At 38.5% G+C, this 18,528-nt stretch overlaps 1 protein-coding gene across 7 annotated transcripts in view; it reads right to left on the bottom strand.

Moving 5' to 3' along the window:
• The window catches only part of GIGYF2 (GRB10 interacting GYF protein 2), a 146,710-nt gene that overhangs the window by 85,509 nt on the left and 42,673 nt on the right, over positions 1-18,528 (bottom strand). For all 7 annotated transcript variants that reach the window (XM_045481735.1, XM_045481739.1, XM_045481738.1 and 4 more), the window contains 3 exons: positions 17,692-17,821; positions 16,648-16,743; positions 2,866-2,977 (listed from right to left, as the gene is read on the bottom strand). In XM_045481735.1, coding sequence (XP_045337691.1) covers positions 2,866-2,977; positions 16,648-16,743; positions 17,692-17,821 — 338 coding nt within the window. The remainder of the gene's footprint in view (positions 1-2,865; positions 2,978-16,647; positions 16,744-17,691; positions 17,822-18,528) is intronic.

The raw sequence follows: 18,528 nt of genomic DNA, 5'->3' as shown, positions 1-18,528 counted from the left end.
TGTCTCTCTCTGTCCCAAAAATAAATAAACGTTGAAAAAAAAAAATTTTTTTTAAATAAATAAATAAATAAAAAATAAATAAAATATACTTCCTTTAAATGATAATAAAGACAAGTGGCTGACAGCTGTGTGGATCTGCTGTACTCTTAAACACCTTAACCAGGTAAAATAGAAAGATGACATTTTACACTGTTTCACCACCCATTTGTTTGTTTAAATTTTACTAGTTCCTGATATTTAGAAGTCTAGAAGTCAGTCGGTTTTCACATCAAAATCTCCTCAAGTTTGGGGCACCTGGGTGGCTCAGTCGGTTAAACATCCAACTTAGGCTAAGGTCATGATCTCGTGATTCATGAGTTCAAGCCCCGCATCGGGCTCCGTGCTGACAGCTCAGAGCCTGGAGCCTCCATTGGATTCTGTGTCTCCCTCTCTCACTGCCCCTCTCCTGCTCACACTCTGTGTGTGTGTGTGTGTGTGTGTGTGTGTGTGTGTGTGAGAGTGTGTGTGTCTCTCTCTCTCTCTCAAAAATAAATAAAATATTTTAATAAAAAAAAAATCTCGGGGCGCCTGGGTGGCGCAGTCGGTTAAGCGGCCGACTTCAGCCAGGTCACGATCTCGCGGTCTGTGAGTTCGAGCCCCGCGTCAGGCTCTGGGCTGATGGCTCAGAGCCTGGAGCCTGTTTCCAATTCTGTGTCTCCCTCTCTCTCTGCCCCTCCCCCGTTCATGCTCTGTCTCTCTCTGTCCCAAAAATAAATAAACGTTGAAAAAAAAAAAAAAAATTAAAAAAAAAAAAAAAAAAAATCTCAAGTTAAAAAGAGCCAAAATAACCATCTAACGTTAGCTTTGCCCATGGGGGGAGCCATAATAATCATCACTTAACCAACAAGTTAAAATTAAGTACTAACTAAAGAAAACAAAACCAGATTAATGATCTCATGAAATCATCGGAAAAGAAATCACATTTTGGACAATGATGCTAAAAATGTTTTTTACAAAGTGAATTCATTCATTTGACCAGTTTCATACCATTTGTTCACATCAATGTTAATTAAGTCACTGCTTTTCTCACAGTATCTATCTTTTTGCACATGCCCAGTTTAAATTCTGAATGTAGGACACTATGCGATAACCCCCCACTTGAAAGAATCAGAAAGCAGGGAGAAATTTACCAATCCTTCAGTTTGTTTCTCAATATGGAGTTTTTTAAAGACTGTTTAGAGAGACTGGTGTGTATTTACAGCACACAAAGTTGGTGATCACTTGAGGCTCACAGAAGTGCTGGCTTGTGGACCACCCTTCTTGAATAATCATCTCTGTACAACTTACCCTAAAAAGCACTGGAGGCAAAGCCACCTGAGTGCAACCTCCCCCTGTTGCCAGCCTACCAAAGAAAATCACAGGCAACACCCAAGCAGGAGCCCAGAGCCATCTTCACATCACCACTGCAGCACACCACCAAGACACAAAGACCTCAGGTGAATTCTGGACCAACGGAACCTCACTGTACGTGAGAATCTGAATGGCATGGGGAGCTTTTGAGGCACACACATGCCTAAATCTCACCACCCAGGATCCGACTGCAGAAGTACTTCTAACAAATCCCCAGGTTAAGAACTACCGTTCTGGAAACTGACAAATTCAGAAGGAAAAACCACGTATACCTTGCTAACAGTACGTGGCCTACAAGTGGAGAGCTTTAGCTGCCCCATCATTATTTGCCACCCCTGCGCTCCCACATGCTACATTTTTTTTTTAAGTTTACTTATTTATTTTGAGAGAGAAAGACAGAGAGAGTGCACAAGCGAGGAAAGGGCAGAAAGAAGGAGAGACAGAATCCCAAGCAGGCTCTACGCAGAGCCTGACATGGGGCTCAAACTCACGAACCGTGAGATCATGACCTGAGCCGAAATCAAAAGCCAGACACTTAACCGACTGTGCCACCCAGGCAGGCGCCCTGCATTCCCGCATTCGGAATGGACTGCCGAAAGTGTCCTCTTCACAGGAGTGCAGAACTTAATATGGCCTCTATAAAGGCTGAGTATAAATTATTCTATTCCAAGGCACAACTTTAAGAAAAAGAGAATCCAGATATTCCACACCCTTGATCACACCAACCTGGGTGGTGTGGTATGTGGAGACAGTGGCCTCTCGCTCTGCAGATAACCAACTCTTCCACTTCTGAAGCACTTCTCCAAAAATTACAAGAGATGTCTAGACTACTGCGATGAGTTAACCAACTCAAGAGGTAAATGCTGAATATTTATATTGAAAACATCCAGAATGGCCTCATGTTGCAGAAAATCAATGAATAAAAAACAAGGAACAGACAGCGAAAAAACAAGTAATGTCAACAAAATAATTCTTCGGAGACACAAATCTATAAAACCATAGGTTAAGTAAGTTGACTGATAGATAATTATTTTTTGCTCTACCCTCTAAAAGAGCCCTGGCACTGATGAGACAGAGGGCTTTTACTAAAGCCTCTCTCTGGCTGGGGACACTCCTCGCACACGGCCTTAAATAGAAAGGGTGTGTCACCGAGGCCTGTGGGGACTTAGCTGCTGCCTCAGCAGCCAAGGCACTTCCCGGAGCTATGGCAAAGGGCAAGGCTCCCTGGGGATGAGGAATATGGATGGGGATTTGCCAAAGTTAACGAGGAACCCTCACGCTCAAGAATTACCCTCTTCTGCTCCAAATCAGGAGGTGTGGAGCTGATACACCGAGAAATGATTCAGGAAACAAATATTCAGACACTTAACACAGAGTGAATGTCAAAAGCAGTTTTTTTAAAATCAAGTATTATATGTTTAAAGTGACTTCTCTCTCCTCTTCCTCCATTATTACATTTGCCACATGGAAGCTCACCTCGCCCTCTTGAAGAACTTCGACCTCTAGGAGCCCCCACCACTGTTCCTCCTCCTCCTCGTCCTGTCAATCGCAGGACAGCAGCACTATTAACAGACATGGAAAAGTTTCTCTGTCGAAAACAAAAACAAAAACGAAAAAAAAAGAAAGAAAAAAGGATAAAACAGATAAAACTGCATGTTGCTTCACCCCATCTCCCGTTCCAACTATAAAATGGCATCTAATTACTACAAACAATGGGAAACCATAACCACACCGCATGCTAAGATGATCCAAAACCTAATTTTACCTGAAAATCTCAAATTAACATTTCAGATCAACAAACACTGACAACCAATGCCTTATATCTTATTAGGTTCTGTGAGGAAATATTAAATAAACTCTAATCACTGTATGTATCCAGAAGCAGACGGGATAAATATGCACCATAATGAACTTGGTAGAAGAAATCCTGTTTGAAAAGATACTTTATTATTTTATTAAAAATTTTTTTCATGGTTTTTTTTTTTATTTATTTAAATTTAACTTAGTTAACATACAATGTAGTATTGATTTCAGGAGCAGAACCCACTGATTCGGCACCTACATATGACACCCAGTGTTCATCCCAACAAGTGCCCTCCTTAATGCCCATCACCCATCTAGCACATCCCTTCCCCATCCACCTCCCCTCCAGCAACCCTCAGTTTATTCTCTGTATTTTAAGAGTCTCTTATGGTTTGCCTCCCTGTTTTTACCTTATTTTTCCTTCCCTTTCCCTATGTTCATCTGTTGTTTCTTAAATTCCACATGAGTGAAATTATATGGTATTTATCGTTCTCTGACTTATTTCACATGGCATAATACCCTCCAGTTCCATCCACACCGTTGCAAATGGCAAGATTTCGTTCTTTTTTTGTTGCTGAGTAATACTCCATAGTGTGTGTGTGTGTGTGTGTGTGTGTGTGTGTGTGTACCACATCTTCTTTATCCATTCATCCATCGATGGACATTTGGGCCCTTTCCATACTTTAGCTATTGTTGACAACACTGCTATAAACATTGGGGTGCATGTGCCCCTTCAAAGCACTTCCTGTATCCTCTGAATTAATACCTAGTGTTGCAATTGCTGGGTTGTAGGGTAGTTCTATTTTTAATTTTTTGAGGAACCTCCATACTGTTTTCCAGAGTGGCTGCACCAGTTTGCATTCCCACTAACAATGCAGAAGGGTTCCGCTTTCTTTCTCCACATCCTCACCAACATCTATTGTTACCCGACTTGTTAATTTTAGCCATTCTCACCAGTGTGACATGGCATCTCATTGTGCTTTTGATTTGTATTTCTCTGATGCTGAGTGATGCTGAGCATCTTTTCATGTGTCTGTTAGCCATCTGGATGTCTTCCTTGGAAAAGTGTCTATTCATGTCTTCCGCCCATTTCTTCACTGGATTATACTCTACATAGAAAACCCGTAAGACTCCACCAGAAAGCCGCTAGAGCTAATATGTGAATTCAGTAAAGTCAAAGGATATAAAATCAACATACAGAAATCGGTTGCATATCTATACACTAATAATGAAGCAGCAGAAAGAGAAATCAAGGGAATCAACCCCATTTACAATAGCACCAAAAACCATAAGATATAGGACTAAACCTAACCAAGGAGGTAAAAGATCTGTACACTGAAAACTATAGAAAGTTTATAGAAGAAATGGAGGAAGACACACAAAAAAATGGAAAATGTTTATTTATTTATTTATTTATTTATTTAGAGAGAGAGAGACGGAGCACAAGCAGGGAAGAGGCAGAGAGAAGGAGAGAGAAAATCCCAAGAAGGCTCCCCACTATCAGCACAGAGCCTGGCTCGGGGCTCAATCTCATGAACCATGAGATCACAACCTGAGCCAAAATCAAGAAATGGATTCTTAACCAACTGAACCACCCAGATGCCCCTGAAAGGATTCTTTAGTGAAAGGTAGAAACAAGAGATGGTCACCAAAAAGTCTGAATCAAGAGTAGCATGATAAAGAGAAAAATGATCATTTTTGCCTCATTCTGCTCACCAATGTGAATTAGTAGCACCAAGTATTATTTAATAGAATGACAAGAATCATAAATAAAAGGGAAGGGCCAAATAAGAATCTACATAAACAAGATCAACCATCCTAATGGGGAGGGGAAGAACATGCTTGAAAAAACCAAAATCCCAATTAGTCATTAGCCTGCATTTGCAACCACAGCCAATTTGGATAGGGTCAAAAACAATGGGATAGTAGTGAGTGGGAATCCTTCAAACAGGAAAGGGGAAGATAAACGAACACTGGAAGCCTAGGAGCCAAAAAATATGTTTAGCTGACACTTCTGGATAAATGCAATACGGAGGCCTTAGGAAACAGTAAAACAAGAAGCAATTTTTAAAATCTTGAAAATGATCTATAAAATATAAAAATCCTGGGCATTTGAAGGAGAATTTTGCAAGGGAGTTTTAAACTCAGAAAATGTTGGAATATATCCTTACAGGAATACTTTCTGTATACTTAGAACCTAACAGACATTTATGCAAACATGCAGAGGTATGGCACAATGAAGAAAATGTAACTTGTGCATGGCTGCAGCTAAGGACCCTGCTGGTGGAAGGACAAGGAACAAGGCTTAAGAGTTTGGTTGAAGAGAATCTTGTGATTCAACTAATAATTAAAATCCAAATTGTGTTTCCACTGTGAAGTCCCCACCTGCAGTTTCAATTCAAAATCAACTGAAATGTGATTCTATACCTCTTCTAAGGAAATCAACATGCAACTGGTTAAAAAACTTCTTTCATTACTGAATTTTTTAATTCTTTAATTTATTTTTGAGAGAGACAGAACGTGAGCAGGCAGGGGCAGACAGAGGGGGAGACACAGAAGCCATAACAGGCTCCAGGCCCTGAGCTGTCAGCACAGAGCCCAACGCAGGGCTCGAATTCACAAACCGTTGAGATCATGACCTGAGCCGAAGTCAGACGCTTAACCCTGAGCCATCCAGGCGCCCCCATTACTGAATTTTTTTGTTTTTTAATTTATGGGCCATTTTCTCATTACCTTCTTCATTAATTATCTTTCTCAGAATTTTATTTATTACAATTTGTTCTGATAAATTTTAGAAATTTATAATGTAAGTAAGTTTTTTTCCTTTGAGTTTCATAGGTATATAAGCGTATAATCAAGTAACTTCAAAACTCAAGATTTAAGGTCTAATCAGTAACTAAAATTTACAGGATGATGCCCAACACTTATTTCAAGCTGTATGTTAAAAAACGTACCTAATAATAATTTTTAAAAAAACTGGCTGAAACAAATGTGTCAACTTACCTTATAGCACAGAGCAACTGGGGGAAGAAGTGCCTCTGGGAACACAATTAAGCAAGGCTATGACGTCCCAAATCTAGATTAATATAATCTAATACTGGAATAACAGAGCTCTGGGGCACCTGGGTGGCTCAGTCAGTTAAGCCTCTAACTTCGGCTAAGGTCATGATCTCACAGTTCATGAGTTCAAGCGCCATGTTGGGCTCTGTGCTGACAGCTCAGAGCTGGTGCCTGCTTCAGATTCTGTCTCCCTCTCTCTCTCTCTCTCTGCCTGTCCCATGCTCATGCTCTGTCTCTGTCTCTCTCAAAAATAAACATTAAAATTTTTATCTTTTTTTTTTTAAAAAACAGAGCTCAGAGCTAACTTCACTAATTAATGCCAGGATCCCATGCAGGTGAACACATTACCAAACATGTATACAACTCAAATGTACCCATCAATAGAGTGCAGAGAAACTTGCATATACTTTCCTACACCCTCACACACTGCAGCTGAAAATGCAAACGTCTATCCTCTCTGGAAAGCAATTTCTGGAAGTTCTATATTTAAATGTCTATACCTTTTGGGGTGCCTGCGTGGCTCAGTCAGTTAAGCATCCGACTTCATGATTTCAGTTTGTGGGTTCAAGCCCTGTTTCAGGCTCTGTGCTGACAGCTCAGAGCCTGGATCCTGCTATGGATTCTGTGTCTCCCTCTCTCTCTCTCTGCCCCTCCCTGCTCACACTCTATGGCTCTCTCTCTCTCTCTCTCCCTCTCAAATAAATAAACATTAAAAAAAAAATTTTTTTTGATGTCTATACCCTCTGACAGAATTCCTCTTGTAACACATGTGAAAACTCCCATAAGCAAAAAGATCTTTAACTGCAGTACTGTCGTAAAATTGAATTGGGGACCTCCTAAGTATCAACCAATGGGAGCAATTTAAAAATCATGAGGGGTGCCTGGCTGGCTCAGTCAGTAAGAGCATGAGACTCCTGATCTTGGGATCATGTGTTCAAGCCCCACGTTAAGCACAGAGCTTTTTTAAAAAGAATTAAAAAAATCACGGCCATCTTCATGTGAAATTCTATGCAGTTGTTTTAAAAACTGAGGCAACTCTATTAGGTTGATCCATATGAAATTGCTAATATTCAACCACTTCTGACCCACAAAAACTGCAATTTCATATGATCAACTGAATGTATAAAGATAAAAGCACAGCTGTAGTAAAGAGCATGGAAAGGCCAGATTGCCTGAGACTGACTTTTATTCCTTTAACCCACTTCTCAGAACCTCCTTTTCCTCATCTAGATAAAGTAGATAGGAACCATAGTACATCTACCTCCCGGGCCGCTGCCAGCACTTAACCCATTACATGACAAGTGCTTAAAACAGTGTCCGACACATTAAAAGCTAAAGAAGTATTTGCTCTCATCTCAACAGACCCAAAGGTGAAAATAATGAAGTACAGAACTATGTGCATAGCATGCTGCATTTAGGTTTATGTGTTTTTTTACAGGAACAGATATTTAAGTAGGTGCAGATATATTAACCACCACTGAGAGGAAACACAAAATGGAAACAGTGGCTACTTCTGAGGAACAATATAAGTAGGCAGAATTAGGGTGACTCATAGAATAATTGCTTCCCACTATATGTGTTTTGAATTTTTTACATAAATACATGTTATTATCTATTCAAAAATGCATACATAATTTCCTTTGACATCACATAAATAAAATACAACAATGTATGGGGCGCCTGGGTGGCTCAGATGGTTAAGCATCTGACTTCTCAGGTCATAATCACGCAGTTTGTGTGTTTGAGTCCCAGGCTGGGCTCTGTGCTGACAGCTCAGAGCCTGGAGCCTGCTTCAGATTCTGTGTCTCCCTCTCTCTCTCTCTGACCCTCCCCCACTCGCCCACTCCCAAAAATAAACAAACATTAAAAAAATAAACAAATAAAATACAACAATGTAAATTAGGTAGCAGCTATGTAAAAAGTCCCACTTCTCAAACTGATAAATGTATTCAAGGGAAATGCCAAACCAAAATAGTGACCAGATTTCTGAGCATCAATTTTTTTTTTTTTTTTATTTTTGGGACAGAGAGAGACAGAGCATGAACGGGGGAGGGGCAGAGAGAGAGGGAGACACAGAATTGGAAGCAGGCTCCAGGCTCTGAGCCATCAGCCCAGAGCCCGACGCGGGGCTCGAACTCACGGACCACGAGATCGTGACCTGGCTGAAGTCGGACGCTTAACCGACTGCGCCACCCAGGTGACCCTTTTTTGTGTTTTTCTTAATAAATTTTTTTAATGTTGATTTTTGAGAGAGAGAGAGAAAGAGAGAAAGAAAGAGAGAGAGAGAGAGAGAGAAAGAGAGAGAAACAGCAAGCAGGGGAGGGGCAGAGAGACAGGGAGACATCATGACACAGTGTCATGACCCGAGCCCAAATCAGACGCTTAAACAACTGAGCCACCCAGGTGCCCCTCAATTTTGTTTTAAGAAAATGTCATTCCAGGGCGCCTGGGTGGCCCAGTCAGTTAAGTGTCCAACTCTTGATTTTGGCTCAGTTCATGATCTCATGGTTCGTGAGTTCGAGCCCTACATGAGGCTCTGCACTGACAGCATGGGGCCTGCTTGGCATTCTCTCTCTCTCTCTCTCTCTCTCTCTCTCTCTCTCTCTCTCTCTCTTTTCTCTCTGTCCTTTCTCACTCGTTCTCTCTCAAAAGACATTAAGTAAACTTAAAACAATTTTTTCCAAGTTGTGTTTTAGACATACGTGCATCCATTATTAATACAAAAAGAGAATGCACAAAACTAACTTGCGTTTTAAAGACATAAAATACCTATTTCAGGTAACTTCAAGAAATTTAACATATGCAACAAAAAGCTATTGTAGGTTATTAGAACTAATCACCTCCCCTATGAGGGTATGGGTGAAAAAACAATATGCAAAATTCTAGTCTTCAAAGATCTAAACAATCCCTGAAGGGAGTGCCTAACCATCAAAAGGACAACATCAAAATGCTAGTGAATCTTTTGCCTGCTTTAAGCACTGTCCTACTCCAGCATACTTTATAGACAAAGGATTCAAATAAGTTAAGTGTCAGGAATCCAAAATGATGTGTTTTAACTGAGTCCGGAAATGGACCCTGATGATCTTCTGTGGTTATAGTAATCATAATACCCAGACCATAGCACCTTAAGATAAACTTTTCCATTATAAAAGCAAAAGAAGATTTACTCCATTAGTCATTCCAGACATACTTTTGTTGTGTAGGTGTAGTGCAAACCTTACTTTACTCTTTTTCAATTTGTTAACCAACAGTTCCCAGTAGCATTTTGTTGAATAATCTTTGATTTTTCAAATGATTTATTTGGCACTTACTAAATACTGATTTCTTAGAAGTGTTACAGGGTGTTTCTAGATGATTCAATTACTTATTCTATTGATTAAAAGTCTATCATGTTTTGGTAAACAGAAACAAGTCCTCCTCCCTACTTCTTAAAAAGCTTTTCTGGCCCATTTACATTTAGCCTGTAAGAAATCTAGGAAATTATTATAAAAAAAATAAAAAGAAAATATTAGAAGTATGTATAAATACATTTAAAAATTGGAAGATAATCACAGAAGATTAAAACTGGTATACTAAGGCATTAAGTGCACTTTTAAAATTTTAAAAATTGAAAAATTAAAAATTAAAATTAAAAAAATTAAAATTTACAAAATTTAACAGGCAGGATTAGGGTGAGCTCACATAAGTAGTTACTAGAAAAAGACTACTATCCATAGAAAAATTGGCAAAGACAAGAACAAAACACTATATATGAACACGAACATTCAAAAAACTCTTCACTATACTGGGGAAAGATACACAAACTAAAACAATGGAAGAACATTTTTGCCGATTGTGCAGTGAATTTTTCAGTAAAAATACTCAATGTTTGAAGTGCAGAACAATGCATAGTGTATACCATTACGTGTATAAAAGGGGGAAGACATTTAAAAAAAATTTTTTTAATGACTGTTTATTTTTGAGACAGAGAAAGACAAAGTATGAGCAGAGGAGGGACAGAGAGACAGGGAGACACAGAATCTGAAGCAGGCTCCAAGATGTCAGCACAGAGTCCAACGTGGGGCTCAAACCCATGAGCTGTGACATCATGACCTGAGCCAAAGTCGGACATTTAACAGACAGAGCCATCCAGGTGCCCAGGGGGAAGACATATTTAATATTTACTTGGAAAAATATAAAACGAACTGCTAACACTTGCTGCTTTTGGGAAACAGATGCTGGTGGCTGAGGGAAGTGATGGGAAAGCGATTTCCTATTACATGCTATTCAGTAGATTTTTATTTTGAAACCATGTGACTTATGACTTATTCTTTATTCAAACAATAAATAAGTAAATAAATCTGAAAAAATAAAAATACTGAACATGGCAAAAGTACTAGAAAAATGCTATAGCTATGGCATCAGCGAAACAAGAAAGATCCTCATACAAAGCTTCTTAAAAGCAACTCAGCATATGGAACAATTTGGTGTTATTTCTGGACTTCTATTCCACTGACCTGTAGGTCTATCCTTATACTACAGTTGTGATCCCTGTAGTTTTGTAGTAAAGTTCTGAAATCGGGGAGTATGAATCTTCCAACTTTGATCTTTCTCAGAACTATTTTGACTATTTAGGGTCCCTTGCAATTCTGTATGAATTGTAGGACCAAAACCCCTGTGATTTTGATGGAGACTGCACCGAGAGTAGATTGACTGGCAATATTAAGTCTTCCAAGGCTGAATGAACACTGAATGGCTTCCCACTTATTTAGATCTTTTTTAATTTCTTTCAACAGTATTTTGTAGTTTTATGTAAAAGTCTTACATCCCCTTGGTTAAATCTGTAACTATGTACTTCATTGTTTTTGATGCTATTGTAAATGAAACTGTTTTCATAATTCCCTTTGCAGATTATGTCAATCCTGACCCCTACAACTGTGCTGAATTCATTTATTAGTGCTAATAGTTTTTTGTAATAGTTTCTTTAAGATATTCTACATGTAGGATCATGTCACCTGAAAATAGACATAGTTTTACTTCTTCTCTTCCTTCTTATTTTTTTAATGTTTGTTTATTTTTGGGAGAGAGCACAAGCAGGGCAGGGACAGAGAGAGGGAGACAGGATCTAAAGCAGGCTGTGCACTGATAACAGTGAGCCTGATGTGGGACTCGAAATCGCAAACTGCAAGATCATGATCTGAGCTGAAGTTGGATGTTAACTGACTGAGCCACCCAGGTGCCCCTTTACTCTTCCTTTTTAGAGGTCTCTTATGTCTTTTTCTAGCCTAAATGCTCTGGCACAATGTTGGATATCAGTAGTAAAAGCAGGTAACCTTGTCTTGTTCCTAATTTTAGGGGAAAAGCTTTCAGTCTTCCACAGCTGGGAATGAGGTTAGCTGTGGGTTTTTCATAAATGCCTTTAATCATGTTGAAGGTCCCTTCTATTACCTTCGCTGACAGTTTTATCAAGAAAAGTGATTAATTCTGTCAAACACTTTTTCTGTGCCAACTGAGATGATCAAGTGGTTTTTCCTTGGTTCGATTAACATGGTATATTACATTGATTTTCCTTATGTTGCACCACGTTTGCATTCTGAGTATAAATTCCACTCGATCATGGTGTATAATCCTTTTAATATGCTGTTGGATTCAGTCTGTATTGGTATATTTTGACAACTAAAGATATACAAAGAAAACAAACTGCAATAAAACATACTAAATGTTAACAGTAATTATCATGTAATTATCTCTACATGATGAGTTTATGGGGGAGATTCTCTCCTTTATACTTTTCTGTATTTTCTACAATGAATATGAGTACCTTTTATTTTAAAACACGTAAGATTTTATTGATACAGAGTATATAAAGAAATTGTAAAATCACCATGAAAGACAAACCGAGTAAAACAATGGACAAATAACACAGGCAAATCAAAAACCATAATGACCATGAGTATATGAAAAGATGATCCAGCTACTAGTTACTAGTGAGATACAAATTAAAAAAAAACTATCACAGCCAATGTTTTGGCCAAAATGTAAAAAACAAAAGCTGGGGGTTTGCATAAAAATGAGTCCTCTCATTTGCTGCAGGTAAGAGTGCAAAAGGGCTTAAAACACTACAGAAACAAATGCAGCAACACCTACATTACATTATCCACATCTGTGCATTTAAAAAAATGTAAAGAACCATGCACCAAAAACCAAAGAGGTGAAAAATCTGTACACTGAAAACTACAGAAAGCTTATGAAGGAAATTGAAGAAGACACAAAAAAAATGGAAAAATATTCCACGTTCTTGGATAGGGAGAACAAATATTGTTAAAATGTCAATACTACCCAAAGCATTCTACATAGTCAATGCAATACCTATCAAAATAACACCAACATTCTTCACAGAGCTAGAACAAACAATCCTAAAATTTGTACAGAACCAGAAAAGGTCCCGAATAGCCAAAGCCATCTTGAAAAAGAAAACCAAAGCTGAAGGCATCACAATCCTAGACTTCAAGTTGTATTACAAAGCTGAACTCATCAAGACAATATGGTACTGGCACAAAAACAGACACTCAGATCAATGGAACAGAATAGAGAACCCACAAATGGACCCACAAACATACGGCCAACTAATCTTTGACAAAGCAGGAAAGAATATCCAATGGAATAAAGACAGTCTCTTCAGCAAGTGGTGCTGGGGAAACTGGACAGCGACATGCAGAAGAATGAACCTGGACCACTTTCCTACACCATACACAAAAATGAACTCAAAATGGATGAAAGACCTAAACATTAAGACAGGAAGCCATCAAAATCCTAAAGAAGGCAGGCAAAAAACTCTTTGACCTCGGCTGCATCAACTTCTCACTCAACATGTCTCTGGAAGCAAGGAAAACAAAAGCAAAAATGAACTATTGGGACCACGTCAAAATAAAAAGCTTCTGCAGAGCAAAGGAAACAATCGGCAAAACTAAAGGGCAACCAACAGAATGGGAGAAGATTTTGCAAGCGACCTAACAGATAAAGGGTTAGTATCCAAAATCTATAAAGAACTTATCAAACTCAACACCCAAAAAACAAATAAGCCAGTGAAGAAATGGGCAAAAGACATGAATAGACATTTCTCCAAAGAAGACATCCAGAAGGCCAACCAACACATGAAAAGATGCTCAACATCACTCATCATCAGGGAAATACAAATTAAAACCACAATGAGATACCACCTCACACCTGTCAGCATGGCTAACATTAACAACTCAGGCAACAACAGATGTTGGAGAGGATGTGAAGAAAGAGGATCTCTTTTGCACTGCTGGGGGGAATGCAAATTGTTGCAGCCACTCTGGAAAACAGGATGGAGCTTCCTCAAAAAATTAAAAATAGAACTACCCTATGACCTAGGCATTTATCCACGGGATACAGCTGTGCTGTTTTGAAGGGGCACATGCACCCTAATGTTTATAGCAGCACTATCGACAATAGCCGAAGTAAGGAAAGAGCCCAAATGTCCATTGATGGATGAATGGATAAAGAAGATGTGGTATATATATATATACAATGGAGTATTATTCGGCAATCAAAAAGAATGAAATCTTGCCATTGGCAACTACATGGATGGAACTGGAGGGTATTATGCTAAGTGAAATTAGTCAGCCAGAGAAAGATAAATATCATATGACTTCACTCCTATGAGGAATTTAAGACACAGAACAGATAACATAAGGGAAGGGAAGCAAAACTAATATAAAAACAGGGAGGGGGACAAAACATAAGAGACTCTTAAATATAGAGAACAAACAGAGGGATGCTGGAGGGATTGTGGGAGGGGAGATGGGCTAAATGGGTAAGGGGCATTAAAGAATCTACTCCTGAAATCATTGTTGCACTAAATGCTAACTAACCTGGGTATAAATTTTTAAAAAAGAAATATTTAAATATTTAAAAAAACACAAAGAAACAAAAAATAAATAAATAAAATAATTTAAAAAAATACAGAACCAAATCCAGCAATTCCAATTTTACAACACATGTTCTAAGAATGATTACTTTAGCATAATTTGCAACAGCAAAGTTTGAAAACAACCTACGTATCTAACCAAAAGAGACTGGAAAAACTCTGGATTTTCTCACTTAAGAAATACTAGGCAAGAGAGATGAACAAACTAAAGCTTTGTGTATCAACATAGATAAATCTAAAATCATTACTGAAAAAAAAAAAGCAAGCTGCAGAATAAAAACTACAGTATGCTACCTTCAATACAAAATTCATAACCCTATAGGGGCACCCAGCTGGCTCAATCAGTAGAGCACACAAGTCTTGATCTCAGGGTTGTGAGTTCAAGTCCCATGTTGAATGCAGAGATTACTTAAAAACAAACTCTAGGGGCACCTGGCTGGCTCAGTACATACAGCGTGTGACTCTCAATCTCAGGGCAGTGGCCCCACAATAAGTGCAGACATTACTTTCAAAGATATTTTTAAAATAATAATACAAATTTTTTTCAAATTTTATAGCCCCATAAAATGAAACTTTTATGGCAAGAGAATACACAAGCATGTAATGAAAATAATAAAACATGAATGAGAAAAATAATCCAATTCAAAGTAATTCCTGGGAAAGAAGGGGTATAGTATACCCCAGGCAGTCTCAAATGAGAAATCTTATTTTTTAAAACAAAAACACACACAAATATGTAACGATTTTAAGATTTATATATCTGAATTGTAAATGTATCGTTATTTGTAGTAATACTTCAAATTTGTCTGTTTCAAATACTTTATAATACGAATATTTTTAAGAAAAACTAAACCAAAATATAGCCAAATGTCAAATCTATTTGAAAAGGAAATTGGCCAGTTTTGAAAAGGAAATTTCCAGCCATCACTGGAGACAAAACCCTTTCTTGTGTACTCCTTATAGCAATAAACACCTTTTGGTCAATGAAAATATCTGATGATTCTAGATGAAATTACATTTCAGGAATAAAGACAGAACTAGCCTAATTCAGAAGAAATCATAAAACAAAAACTGCTTATGACACTATGGTGATGAAAATCACCCAAGATTAATAATATCACACCTGTTTTAGAACTTAACACGGTTCTGACAGAGGTCTTCTAACAAGCCTTTTTTTTTTTTTTCTTTTTAATGTTTGTTTATTTTTGAGAGAGAGAGCACAAACAGGGAAAGGGCAGAGAGGTGAAGGGGGACAGAGGACCCAAAGTGGCCTCTGCACTGACAGCAGGGAGCCGATGAGGGGCTTGAACTCACGAATCATGAGATCATGACCTGAGCCAGTCAGACACTCAACCGAATGAGCCACCCAGGCGCCACAGCCTCTCTTTCTTAATAGCGATATCTTCATAGAAAATATGGCCAGAGTGTAAACGAAATACCCAGAGTTATCACAAAAAATAATGATGAAATGTTCTGGAATTAAACAGTGGTGACGGTTATACAACTCTGTGAATATATTAAAACCCACCGAATTGTATACTTTAAAAGAGTGAACATAGGCACAGCTGGGTGGCTCAGTCAGTTAAGCATCCGACTCTTGATTTTGGCTCAGTCATAATCACACGATTCAGGAGTTCAAATCCCGCAACAGTCTCTGTGCTGACAGTACAAAGCCTGCTTGGGATTCTCTCTCCTTCTCTCTCTGTCCCTCCCCCACTATCTCTCTCCCTCCTTCTCACTCTCTCTCTCACTCTCAAAATAAATAAACGTAAAGAAAAGAGTGACTATTATGACATATGAACTATGTCTCAAGAAAGCTGTTTTTAAAATTAAAAAAGCAAAAAAACAGTGATGATTCATTTACAGTGGCATTCCAACATTCCAACAAAGCTCCTTTTTTTCCATTTACTGCAATTACCATAAGTTCCATAAAATCAAAAACTCTTATTTATCTTTGGAAAGAGCACACTATAAATAAAGACAACACAAAATCTACTTTCCAGCCTAAAAATCTAACTTTCTCACAATGTCATAAACAAAAATCTGTGATAGAACTACACATTTTTAAGCATATTTTGAGCTGAAAATCTACATTTTCCTTTAGTGGCAGAATGCTCTGGTGAGAAATCAGGTTGCCAATTACTTCTGACAACTACATTTTTCTGAAAAGAAGGCCCTACCTCCCCCCAAAATGACCTCTACTCAAGTAAATTATAAGGGATGGCTCCTATCATCCCTAAGGAAATAGAAACATTTCCTTACCTCTACAGAATACTCAAAGCTTCAGAACTAAAGCAGAATCTCATCTACCAAGATAGGCATTCACATACCAAGAAAACAGAAAGCAGGTGGCAGACCTGTGGGGATGTTGGGGCCTTAGAGCCTAAGTGGTAACTTCCTGTTTTCATAACTCAGTGGAAAGGAACAAGGGTTTGACCTAAGGCTCAAAGTTAGACACAAACCTGTTCTTCTTCTGTAAAGGGTACAAGAGCCAACGGAGGCAGGGGCTCCTCCTGTAGGATAGGCAGAAATTCTTTATCCAGAAGGTCTGAAGGTATCTGTATGACCAAACACATGACCATGAAATTAATGCTATCCCTCCAATTAACAAAAATTATAAAAAAAAGAAAAAAATACTCTTCTGTTTATCTCTTGGTGATTGTTACAAATATGGAATAAAGCTTATTCAACCACAATTACCTCCAGTAGTACTTACATATTCTGAGAAGGTTAAATATTAACAACCCCAGTCCCTTTCCTCTTCCTCCCATCAGACCACCACTTTAGATTTGATATACAGCATTAACTCTGGCATTCCAGAGTGCACAGTGGAAGGGTAAATATCCTCACATTTAACTCAAGGCACAAGGCAGTAAAGAGTTTCATAAGCAATTTTATCTGTCCTCAGCAGCCATCATTAAAATGTGACATCCCCAACCCATTAATAAAAGCAAAAACAAAGTATATTGTTAAAACAGAAAATATTATCTCTCACTAGTCAGATAGTTAAGTGTACTTTACACTGTTTGGGTTTTGACCATTTATAGGAAACACAAATGTGGTAACATATTTTAAGATGTTCTCTCTGCTAAAAATCGTATATTTAACACAAGAAGGGAAAAAAAGCAGCAACTCCTTTTCTCACTCGTAACTTCTAACTGAGAAGAGGTACAATAAAAAAAAGGTACAATAAAAAAGAGGATGTCTGTCCTTTCTCAGACATCAAACTGGGATAAAAATGGACATGAATGAGACATTGAGAGGAAATCAGACAAAGTATTAAGTGCTGAATATTCTGTTTCCATGAAGTTTTCTATTCCTATAATGAAATCTTAGGTCCTCAGTAAAAAACACGGGCTCCTTACACTTAGAAGATTCTCTGTCAATTACTACAGGTTTCAAAGCAGGAAAAAAGAGAAAAACCATGAGTCCATCATCTATCAATGTATCACTGTACATACCCTGAAATCTCATTCCTAATTCTGAAGTCTTTCCTTTTTCCTTACCTTGTTATCTTTAAGGAAAAGTGCTAACATTTCTTCTCTACCGTAACGATAGTCTGCTAACTTATACTTCGGCAAAGCTGGAGAAAGAGGAGGGGACGTGATACTCCCACCACTGGACAGAGCTCGGAGCCTAGGAGAGACATAAAATACAAAAATGAAGGGTCAAATATTCTGGCACCAAGGACTTTTGTTTTTATGTGCTATAAAAATGTTCACTTTAGGTCTTTAAAAGAACAGAAAGAAATCCCATTATCTCAAGAATTTAGCTTTCATATAACCATTGTCACAACACGTTGAGAGCAGTTCACTGAGAAACAGACAACCATGTGGTAATTCCCTAACTTAAAGAGGTATCATGATATATCCCTGAGAAATCTGGAGTGAAAAGGTGACACTGTTTCAAACTTGTAATATCTTAAGCAGGCTTCACACCCAGCACAGAGCCCAATGTGGCGCTTACATTCTTTTTTTTTTTTAGTGTCTGTATTTATTTTTGAGACAGAGGGAGACAGAGCATTGAGCAGAGGGGGGGCAGAGAGAGGGAGACAGAATCTGAAACAGGCTCCAGGCTCCGAGCTGTCAGCACACAGTCCTACGCAGGGCTCAAACTCTCAACCACGAGATCATGACCTGAGCCGAAGTCAGATGCTCATCCAACTGAGCCATCCAGGCGCCCCCCAATGTGGAGCTTAAACTCACCACCCTGAGATCAAGACCTGAGCTGAGATCAAGAGTTGGACACTCAACCAACTGAGCCAGGCAGGTACCCCTTGAAATCATAAAGGTAACCTGATTAAAGTAAGGGGCACCTGGCTGGCTCAGTCAGAAGAACATGCG

The sequence above is a fragment of the Leopardus geoffroyi genome, chromosome C1 (assembly GCF_018350155.1).
Source record: "Leopardus geoffroyi isolate Oge1 chromosome C1, O.geoffroyi_Oge1_pat1.0, whole genome shotgun sequence".
In the NCBI taxonomy this organism is placed as follows: Eukaryota; Metazoa; Chordata; class Mammalia; order Carnivora; family Felidae; genus Leopardus; species Leopardus geoffroyi.
Note: the sequence above shows the minus strand (reverse complement) of the source record. Positions and strands in the feature narration are given on the sequence as shown.